The sequence below is a fragment of the Egretta garzetta genome, unplaced genomic scaffold (genome assembly GCF_000687185.1).
Source record: "Egretta garzetta isolate BGI_Z169 unplaced genomic scaffold, ASM68718v1 scaffold120, whole genome shotgun sequence".
NCBI classification, from domain to species: Eukaryota; Metazoa; Chordata; class Aves; order Pelecaniformes; family Ardeidae; genus Egretta; species Egretta garzetta.
This window is the reverse complement of record NW_009258270.1, coordinates 1,036,471-1,047,449: the sequence shown is the minus strand read 5'-3', so window position 1 is coordinate 1,047,449 and position 10,979 is coordinate 1,036,471. Positions and strand designations below refer to the sequence as shown.

Below are 10,979 nucleotides of genomic sequence, written 5' to 3'. Positions count from 1 at the left end.
CTTGACTGACATGCTAGTGGCCAAGCTGACGGTCGTCATAGGTGCTGTATCTCTTCACATGGATTCGGCGCACTCGGTCACGAAGTTCAAAACCCTCATCATCCTCACTGTGAGATGCTTGGCTTCGGCTCCTGCTTGTTGCTTCCAGCAGAGAGTTATCAGGAACCCGTGGTGTTTCATATAGTAAGACATTTAGTGTTTCCTCATAAATCCGTGCCTCGGGGAATTCAACCTACAAAAAACAGCACATGTCCTTTTCCTGATCTATACGGGATCACATGACTGGAACACATACCCATAAGTAAAAAGATACTTTGGCCAAAAAAAAAAGACAAACTATGAAGAGAGTAAAACAATTGTAAAAGGTAAAGATGAGCAAAGCAGTCTAATTCCTAGTAGAGGATCACTCCCACCACCGGATCGCCTACATCACCTCTTCTTTTAGATTGTTCTGGAATAGAATACAGTATTTTTGATTCTTAAGCCCTAATGTCAGACCCTGGTCACCTTAACTTCTGACTTGCAGTGGTGCAGGTCACTCCTAAGGTTAGGGAAACTCTGTAAATTTACCGTGCTAATCATTATCAATTTTTCATGCGTGTAACTCATCACTTCAGGATGTACTGTGCTTGAAAGCAAGTCTTTAGGTAACCTTTGCAAAATCAGAGGTGGGAAGACTATGAAAAGAATCACTGGAAACGTGGGGAAATCAACTGATTCCCAGTTGATTACTGGGAATCCGCACTCCTGCTGAGCTTTTTTTTTTTTTAACAGATATTCTATAGTTTTGCACCTAAAAGCATAATGATAATGAAAATGTTATGTTTCTAAACAGTGTCTGAGCTCAGTTTTCCATGTCACTAATTTCATCCCATCCATTTCAGTTATTCGGGTTGGGACAGATCAGTTTCAGCCTTCTCCTTTTTGGCATGTATTTTCCACCACTCTGGAGAAATTTATACTCCCAGACACAACCATTTAGTCCAATTACATACAATAATTACATCAGTGCAAGTGAAACACAGTACAAAGCAACTGCAATGAAGTAAACTTATGCAGGTATAATTAGGAGCAGAATTAGATCTTTACTTCATGTAGAGAAGAATTTAAAGGCATTTACATGCTTTAGGGATACAAAGTCCATCAACTTTTTAAGAGACCAGTGCTAAAATGGACATGCTTTCAGAATTACCATTCTCAGTCCTTCCTTCTTCAAACCTGCTACCACATTTAGTCTTCTCTAAATTCTGTCTAGCATGCAGCATCTTTTACCAAGACACCAGCTCATCCTGCAGCCCCCTAAGCAGCGAGCCACCCTATTAGTTTCGATGTCACTGGCCATCAGTTCCAGCCAATATTCACAAGAGCCGGTACCAAAGCTCTTCCAATAAATTACATTGCTTGCCTCTAGCACTTTGGCTTAAGTTACACAAAATCAGTATCTTTCTGCAATGTATCATCAACCTGATTTTTTTTTTAAAACATAAGAGACAGGTGGATAAAACTCCGTTACCTTGGTTTGCTTCTTCTCTGTCGCATACACTATAGAGGTACAACAGACTTCAGCAAGTTTACGACCCTGTCCGTAGAAAGACCAGCAGCAGATTTCATCCCCTATAACATCCTTAATGAAAAGAACTCTGCCGTTGAATCGGAGAGAGAGTTTGTCAAACAGTTCTATGTTCTTCAGTAAGTTGTCATCTGAGTTACTGAAACACAGCAACAAAAGGAAGAATAAGGTTTTTGTGGTTTTTCAGCTACCATCTCTACAGAATTTATATGCCTATTGCACCACAGTTTTAAGCATTGATCTAACTGCAGAATACAAATAAGTAGTGACTCATTGCCATATGCTGCCAAGAAAAGAGGGCAATAGCCAATTTCAGATACAAATAAGATGCTCTGATACCCATGAGCAAACACACCAGCCTTTAGAGGTCAAGTTACATAATTAATAACGACAGCACAATTTCCCACATCATTACATCAACTATCTATAACTTGCTCTTGACTGATGCTCAAGACGATTAAGTCATGTGCTAACTGCAGTTCTCTTTAGCTTAGTAACAGCAAAGGTCCAAAGAGTCAACGCGTGTTAGAAGGACAGCTAAAAAGCAAGGTGTTCTGCCCGTAACACTAGTGATACCATATACAAATTTCTAGGGTGAATACATTATTTAGGAAACTAAGCTTTATTGACAGCCAGCACAGTGTAGAACCTTAATTACTTTTCAAAGCAAGATCTAGATGTTCTAGGGAGGGAAAATACACGTAACATTATAGCTTTAAAATCAGGTAAAGCTATCAGAAAGCTATTCTTAGAATTTAAGTATTTTACGTAAATAACAACATCATGGCCAATCAATGTCCAATTTGATCAATTAAAAAAACCCCCAAAACCTAAAAGCCTTACTCCTCTGATATTAGCTTGAATGCAGCTGTACCAAAAGTACCCTGTGCCGCTTTGTCTCTTTTTATAGGTGGCTGGGAAATTATGTGCAGATATGTGGAAATTAGTGAACATATTATTGCCTAGACAAAGCCAACCTTGCTAGCTTTAACAGTAAAATTCCTTACTCTTCAGACCCAGAAGCTCAAGGTTCACAAATACTTAGTCCAAGAAGTATTTCTGTTCAGCTCTAAATCAAAAAAGCATGACGTGCAACCAGACAAAAATCTTCATCTCACAATAATCATTTGATAAAGCAATCTGGGATTCAGCCAGTGACAAGTCCCGGGCTCTAACAAGTGGCAGAGCTGGGAAAAGAATGTAGAAGTTTTCATTATGAGACCACACTGACAGCGTAACTAAGAAAGCTCCTTTTATACTGTTGATTAGGAAGAGCAGAAGGAAAATATCTTTGCTTGCTAGCAGCCAGTGTGGAATTTTAAATACAGATGCCTCATTTAAACACCATCAAGGCATGCAGATTAATGCGCAAGGAATAATTAGAACCCTACAGCTAGCTGAGATACCAGCACCTCCTGGTATCTAGGATTCTGTTGCTCTCATTACTGGTGTGTTTATATTTCCAGACCCGTGGTGACTAATCTGCTATTCTGTGCTTGCTTTAGCATCGCTGCCGTAAGCTAAAGGGTAACACAGGGAGGAGTGCAATATGACTGGCAGATACAGAATGCAGTCTGCTGAAAAACAGGCTGCTCCTCAGCACTCCTGCAGGCAGCATTTCCTGACTACCTGAAATACCATGATTATTAGAATCCATCTCTCCGACAGACAGACAATCCGTTTGTCCAGAGGAAAAAAACCTTCCAAGATTGCATCTCAGACTGAAAATGTTGAAAATTAGGATTCTGCATAGCATTAAGGATTACTCACATTGCTTCAATGACTGGCTTGGGAAAATCCAAAGCCATTCTGATAGCATCGTAGCAAAGGGATCATTACAGCATAAAACTAAACAAGTAACGTTACTTTATACAGGAGGAAAGCCAGTAAGTGCTTGCCCTGGCCCTATCTGAGTTGTTCCTGAGCAGAACAGGTACTTTCCCTTGTGACCAAATAATTAATTTAGAGGCACTGGAAGCCCTGGAACATCAAGAATGCCTGTAGGTCAGAGTAAAAGAGTGCCGGCAAAGGTATATTCAGACTCAAAAGCAAAGCTAAACTGATGATGTAAGGATTATGGCTGCATTAGCTCTACGCCGATGAGGTAATGCTCTGTGTGGTATTACCTAAGTTACATCTGGTTGCAGCCAATATGAACAGCTTCATCATTCCTATCTCTTGTCCCTTGTTTCTGTTCATCTTTCTCACACAACTGAACTGTATGCTAGACTTCAACAGATACAGTTTGCTGTGTTCTCCCCCCATTTAGATTCGCATCAGTCAAAAATGACTGCACTCAAATCCATAGAAGAGCACTGTTGTAATAAAAAAAAACCAAAAACACACCAACCCAAACCAAACCAACCAAACATACAAAAAAACCTGCAAACAAGCTAGGTTGTACCACACCTTCCTCCACTCCCGTAGTCAAAGGGAAACCTCCCCATTACAATGGGGAAAAAAGTAACCTACCTGGTGTAGGAGTATTTGTTGTTGCTTCTATTATAAAGCAGCTTAACAACAGGCTATTGGGAGAGAAAGAAAAAGCAGAGAAGGTAAATTCTGTGTTTGAATACATTTAGCAAAAATTCAGTTTCTCACTGAATAGTTGTGAAAAAACAGTTACTTTCATTGATGATTCTATCAGTCTCTCTTCTTCTTTTGGAGATGTGATAATAGGGATGCTACAGACAGGTTCATACAAGTCTTTCTTATCCTGTTTTAAAGAAAGAAGAGAGGAAATAAACTCAAGAGAGATAAATGCTAAAACTAACATCTGCTGCTGCTGTCTTCTCCAACCCCTCCAGCCACGTTCCCAAACCCTGCGATGCAAAGGAAAAGCTCTGTGTTGCCATAGTAACCACACAGCGTTACCTTGATCTGCAACCCAGAAATAAAGCGGAGAGATTTCTTATCCCCAGAAGGCAGCAGTAATTGAAATACTGGGATGCAGGTGGATGTCCTTCTTCGCTATAGCAAGGACTCTGAGCTCAAGTCGTATTTGGTTTAAAGTGGGTTTATTATTCTACCCTTTTTTGAAGAAAAGGATAGTAAGAGTTTGCACTAGTTTCAATCAACTCAAAACACTGCCCAATACAAGAATATCAGCCACTACGAGCTGAACATTTGGCAAGAACAGCGTGTCACTGAAACGGACTCCAGCCCCTTGTGATACATAAGCAACAGTCGAGAGCGTGTAGTACAATCTGTGACTCCAGATTCCTCATGTGGCATATTAAGGAAAGCTCAATAGCTGATAGGAAAGCCTTAGAACATTTTGTTTTTAGAAGAAAGGTTTTAAATTCCAAGCCAGAAGGAAAATCATCAGTGTGGCTTCACATTTCTTTCAATGGATACAAGAAGTATATCAAACCTAGTATGTGAAGTATTTATCAATTACTACGTTTTGTCCTGCAAGAAACGTTCATTTTGCAATCTTAAGACTAGTAATAGGTTATATGTACTGCAGCTGGGATAACCTTATTAAATAGTTGGCAGAACAAGCTGATTTCCATCAGCTGAACTCATCATATGGACCAATAAAGTGAACAAAGCTACTGTGGGCTTACATATTTGCAAAGAGTAGCAGCAAACTGACACAAAGAAAAGTCCTTAAAGCAATCAGTGCTTACCGTATAGGTCTTTTTCCCCATTAAGAGTCAATCTTAGAAAAAAAGTTACCATGTTTTCAAAGATTCAGACCCATTCTGCCTATAAATATTACGTAATTAGAAGTGACATAACTTGAGGGAAATGCAGACAGATGCCATAAGGTCTTTTAAAACATATGCTTAAAATAATCACGTTTATTCAATCAGTTTCCTTTAAATTTCTGGCTCTTATTTCATGTCACACAAGAGGAACTCAATTCACTATCTATTTCCTAAATAAAATTAAAAAAATAGAAACAGAAAAGAACCAGTCCCTCTATTTAAATGACAAATTGTGAATACAGTTTCTGCTTTCTTCATCCTCCTGGCATCCCTGTGAAGTAGAAAAGTGCTACTATCCCCATTCTGAGGGGGCAGCTGGGCGACTGAATGGAAGCACAAAGGGAAATGACATCTCCAAAATGACAGGAACTCAAATCTACGTCCTGCACTCTCTAGATCGATATAACCTAACCAGGGGACAATCCTTCTCTTCTTACAAATAAAGAGCTCCCTTGATAACGCGACCACCTCACTAATTGCACTAAATGCCTTCAGAGCACAGGCACCTGAGGCCTGGAAGGCTGTGCCGTGATAACACACAGGTCCAAAACATTTCCAGGGAGATCATAAACTAAATTTCGTCTCTTATTCACAGTATCACAGAATCTCAAGTGTGCATGCAGAGCAAGGATAACTATGGCTTTGATAAACCTACTGGGCAAGAGCCTACAACTTACCTGACCGCTGCCTCATCTTCTTTGCAGGCTGTCTTGTACATCTAACGCTTGATATCATCTCTAAGGCCGTGAAAGACTCTTGAGTTGTCTTAAGTAAATTTTATAAGCAAAATACCCACAAAAAACTTTACAGGCTCCTTCTCTTTCTTACCTGCAGGGCTGCCTGGCACATGTCCACTAAGCCCTGAATGAGATAATATTTGGCTTCTGCCATCAGCTCTTTGATCTCCTGCCTGTGTTTTGGAAGTGCAATCGTGTCATCTCGGAGATAGTTTAAAATTGTTCCAAAGTGCTTCCCACAACGGTCTATAAGGATCCAGCCTGAAAAATAACCATCACATCATTTCAATCACCTCAACACCAGGGGGCAAGAAAAAGCTCCTCAGAGAGGTTAAATAAGCCTAATGTTCCTGAAACTGCACATGATACTCTCCCCATTTCATTCAGTGGAAGTCTTTGCTGACTTGGAGCAAATTGAATTTGGTTACAGAACACAAACTGACAGTGGAACCTCTCCTCTGGTCCCTCCTGTATGTTCTTACTACTTTCCAGCACCCCAAAAGAAAAGCCACAAGCTAAAAATACTTGGCTTCCTATCACAAAACACTGAAATTGCTGCAGGAACCTGACTGTACTGTATCAGTTGATCAGCCAGTGGGCTGCCTGGCCAAAATTATTCTCTCTGCTTCGTCTTTTCTGTATTAGGTTCTGATTAAAAGAACGGACCTTTTCAACTGCTACAGGAAGTCACCAGTCTACATCTATTTAACCAACTGTCAAAACCATTCAAACCTGAAAAAAAAAAGAAAAAAAAAAGAAAAAAGAAAAAAAACGCATATTGTTAGGTAGGTTCCTTTTATTCGGAGGCTTGCCATATTCCCAGTAAAATGGGGGTGTGCTGCATTTGTGTGGGAATAAACATATTAACTGCTACTACAGTGTAATGCAGGGCAATTAGAAACTTACCACTAAGAAAGCCAAGGGAAGACTAGAAGAGTGAATTCACAGATGTATGTGACAAGTAGATCTGGGATAAGGTCTGTGGCCTAATGAGAAGGATTTGGCAGTTTTCCAACCACATCTGCTGCTGTTCAAAGTTAAAGAGCGAGAAATTTTCCAAAGGTATAAATGGTAGACTAGCCCAGAAAACCCAGTATGGGGAAAAGGCTGTTGTCGTCTCCAAACAGCAGGACAGGGGCAGATCAGGAGGGAGCAGAGAGGGGATGCAGCACAGGAAACAGCAGCAGACAGACACTTCTTGCAACTTTCAAACATCCCTGGAGTCACATTCACTAGGAAACAGGATGTGTGACTTGCTGGCAAACAATAGCAATGCAGGGGACACACAGGCAGAGGGCTTAATACAGCGCCAAACCCTTTTCCATAACGTGGAAGGCAGGAAAAAAGTGTTATTTTGGGACCTAGGCACAGAAAACAACATAGGAAAGTAGATTAAACCACTGCTAGATTCTGCGGCTGTAGCTGTCAGAACAAGCAGCTCGTCCTCCATTCAGGCCAAGGCTCCTATACAAAACTGCTGGACTAAATGGATTTAGTTGTAGGTACCACTTCACAAGACCCAGCCTACTCAAGGGAAACTTGGTCAAATGATACACGAAATCCACAAGGAGTCGTTGTGCATCAAGTTCAAACTGATGTAATCTGGGCATGGGGAAGAGCTTTCGCATATGAGTGTTCAGAAACACTGAGGTTAAATACTTGCCAACCTCTCTCAGCCTCTTTTCCACAGTGCCACAACCCTCGTTCCTAGGGTATCATTTTACCCTGGATTACCAAAGAGAGGAAAATGAAACCACTCGTAGCCATTGCTGATGTTGGTCGTCTTACTTGTTCCACTCTCTAGAATTTATTATGGATTTTTATAATGCCAATATTCAGTGCCCATCAGGAGCTGACATACTACTTGACTGACAGCTAAATGGCGTCACAGCTTCATAAGCCACAAGTGGATCATGCTACTGGGAAGAGGAAAAAAACGATTTTCAATATAGCAACCAAGGCTATTCTGAGTTTTAAAGACGAAAACCACCCGTCCCTCCCCACATGCGCATTTCAAATGATGCCACTCTGTGACACAACATAAACGACAGCCCACATACTGTCTGTTCAGTCTTCGTGACAACATCAACAATCTGCATACCAGCTGCGATCGCAGGAAAGAGAACCAGTTCTTCCTGGTTAATTTTAGTAGCAAAAGAACACACAGAGGATTGTTAGGACCAATGGGAGTTGGCTGCCTAACGTTCCAAGTTATTTTCAGAATATATCTTTCCCTGCCCCCTTAACATGTCTTTTAAACATTTAAAAAAACACCACCAAACCCCAGAAATCCTCAACAAAAGACATTTCCTTACCTTCCTTGTCTGTGAGCACTTCCATTCTGCCGCTGAACATGGCCTTAAGCATGGTGTCGTGCCTGGTCAGCACTTGCACTGTAGTGTAATATAAAGAGCCCCCAACATTCAGGCGCACATACTTGTTTCCGAGGCTGCCCCCTTTGAAGCTGCAAGTTTTAGGCTTGGGCCCTGCAGCTGGACAAAGGGTGGTGGTTAGGCACGTGTCCCCCGACATCTCCTTCTGTAGGTAGATGACAACCCTGCAGAGCGTGGGCTTGACGGATTCCGCCGTGATTGGTGAAGAGTCACAAGTCACCAGACGAGGTTGGCAAGGCGAAAGCGGTCATAACCAACGGACCCTTGGAACAGAAACGTGTAAGGTCAACACAGAAGCCTGGAATTTCTATTTACAACAAAAACATGAAGCCCACGCTAAAGAAGAGATACTTGCAGTAGATTCCTAAGGACACATCTACACACATTCTGACACAAAAGCTGTTTTTCAGACGACTTACACAGCAATCTAATGCAGTCAAGTCATCGCTGCACTACCGTTAGTGAGGCACCGCTAAGCTTTTCTGGGCTTCCTGTTATTTCATCCGCAGCCAACACTACAAACACCGTACAACACTGCAGTCCGCAGTTACACGCTAGCTGGAATTCCGCTCCCTCTCAGCTTCCGAACTCAACTCTTTGTGCAGAGCTGAGATGCAACGGGGGAGAGCTTCCTGCCCTTCCTTCAGCCGGGGCGCGTATCTGTATGCGAGCCCTTTGTTGCTGCTGGTTTGCTTTTTAACTGGACACATTTACAAATGTCTCTTCAAACGGCAACACAAATGCTGGACCATAACATCCTATTTCCCAGCAACTCCTTTCATTCAAAACTCTTCTGCCTCCACCCTGGAATGCTGAGCAGTCAATGTAGTTTTAATTAAAAAAAAAAATTTAACACCACCCTCCTGCCAAGCATGTCCAGTCTTTGGAATATTTGTCTCAATTAAAAAGCCAGCTCAACATTCACTGCTTTTTTCTCTCCCCACTCTCACTATGCTTATCTTTCCATCAACAGCGAGCTCAAACTAGAAACAAATAAAAGAACAAAACTCTGATGGGCCAGATCTGAAGGTCTTTAACCGGAAAAGTACAAATACAAGTTTCTTGCCTCTCCTTCCTCTAATAATTACTGTCCTCAAAAACATTTTGCTGTTGGGGTTTTTTTTGTTGTTTTTTTTAAAACTCATTCAGGCTACCAATATCTCCTCCCTTCTCTGTTCTGTGCCTGTGGAACATGAGTAACATTTTATAAATAAATATAATAACCTGCTAATTATATTGTTATTCTTCCTACATCCCTCTTCCTTCTCACCCCACCTCAGCTTTCAACATTGAACAAGAAACCCCACAGCATCCATCTGTACAGCAAATTACTTGGCAGCTACAGATGGTATCTTAAAATTGCCAGAGATTTGAATAACTACTGAACTTAGAAGGACACCAAAACCATAACGTTACTCTGCGATTCCTAACTCAGTTGTTCCAATTAAGCAAACACTACAAACAATGTCTATTAAATAACGAGCAATGAAAACATTGTGCAGATCGTCAAGACACAGACCAATTCTAAGAATTCCAGTGCCAAAAAAGCTCAGTTTGTCTATAACCGCTCTAACTGGAACTCCCGCTGGCTGCCATCACTCTGTACTTCCAACTAACCACCGTGAAATGCAACGGGGAGCTTCAGCCTACGTCTGGGCAAGGCAGGGTTGCTGCTGACCACATCGCCCCCGTCGAGTAGCCCGTGAGCAAACCTAAGTCAAAGGCGACTGCATGCCACGCACGGAATTGGCCAGAAATGTCATTCCCAACTGGCAAGCAAGCAGCAGCAACCACAAACATTGCGGTCGTGGCGTTATACAAGAAGCTCATTCCTCCAAGAAAGCAGCTACGGGTTACAGAGAAATCCATTGGAAATGGCCCAAGCCGTGTGAGGAGCACAGTTCCTCCTAACTAGTCCCGGGTGCTTACTGTAGTCCATCACCAGTGAACAAATCAAGGCCAGAAGCGACTGCACCTTGTCTCGCAGTTCAGACCTTTGGTAACAACGGAAACACCCCTCAGGTCTACGCGTTTGTCACGGGTGCCCTGCCTTGCTTTAAACCCTCGGCAATGCCCCCTTTAGGAGAAACGCGTGTCCGTAAAGGCAGCCAGGCCGGCTCTGTAACGAGAGAGAGAAATGCGGAGGCAAAGAGAGCTCTCCAGTTCCAACAGCGATCTGCCCAAATGCCTTCACTAGAACCAAGTTTTCAGTCAGTTCTAGCGCTCCAGGCCCTTGCTCGCTTCCCGGGCCAAGCAGAACGAAGCTGGGCACGTGCAGAACCCCCTGGGCAGCCCGAGCCGCAGTCGGTACTGTCACTCCAACGCGTTCGTTACCTAATGAGCTAGGAGGCTTCTGCTGTAAACAGCAATGCAACCTTTCGTTCCCTCCAATAGCACGGGGGGAAATTTTCCACGTCCCTTCCTCCCAGCCGAGTGCGGGAGCAGGGGAGGGCTGGGGCGCAGCCTCACGGCAGGGCGGGCTCTGCGGGGAACGTCCACGGGGAGGAACAGCCCTAAGGGCTCGGGGGCAGGGACCCCCAAGCACCCAGCCCCCCCGCCCAGCGCC

General features: G+C 42.7%; 2 protein-coding genes across 3 annotated transcripts in view; one reads left to right on the top strand and one right to left on the bottom strand.

Annotated features, from left to right (window-relative positions):
- Nucleotides 1-10: 10 nt before the first annotated feature.
- TNFAIP1 (TNF alpha induced protein 1) lies at nt 11-9,607 on the bottom strand. Of its 2 annotated transcripts, XM_009634007.2 has the most exons (6): nt 8,336-9,605; nt 6,112-6,281; nt 4,197-4,286; nt 4,043-4,095; nt 1,514-1,709; nt 11-232 (listed from the first exon to the last, which is right to left on the bottom strand). In XM_009634007.2, exons 1-6 carry the CDS (start codon nt 8,550-8,552, stop codon nt 14-16), a joined length of 945 nt encoding a protein of 314 aa, XP_009632302.1. In that variant the 5' UTR covers nt 8,553-9,605; the 3' UTR covers nt 11-13. The 2 variants fall into 2 exon arrangements, with proteins under 2 accessions (XP_009632302.1, XP_035745250.1); XM_035889357.1 differs by lacking the exon at nt 4,197-4,286 and having other exon boundaries at nt 8,336-9,607.
- An 876-nt stretch (nt 9,608-10,483) lies between these two features.
- The window catches only part of IFT20 (intraflagellar transport 20), a 3,191-nt gene continuing 2,695 nt past the window's right edge, over nt 10,484-10,979 (top strand). Inside the window, exon 1 of the mRNA XM_035889644.1 lies at nt 10,484-10,720. Within this exon, the coding sequence (XP_035745537.1) occupies nt 10,484-10,720 (237 nt within the window). The remainder of the gene's footprint in view (nt 10,721-10,979) is intronic.

Bases quoted from the DNA above. Each gene is read 5' to 3' on its own strand.
- TNFAIP1 (XM_009634007.2), bottom strand. From the start codon at position 8,552: ATGTCGGGGGACACGTGCCTAACCACCACCCTTTGTCCAGCTGCAGGG. The intron at 1,710-4,042 runs GTAGGTTACTTT...GCTGTGTTTCAG, and splicing joins AACAAATACTCCTACACCAG to TAACTCAGATGACAACTTAC. The intron at 233-1,513 runs GTAACGGAGTTT...TGTTTTTTGTAG, and splicing joins CAGAGAAGAAGCAAACCAAG to GTTGAATTCCCCGAGGCACG.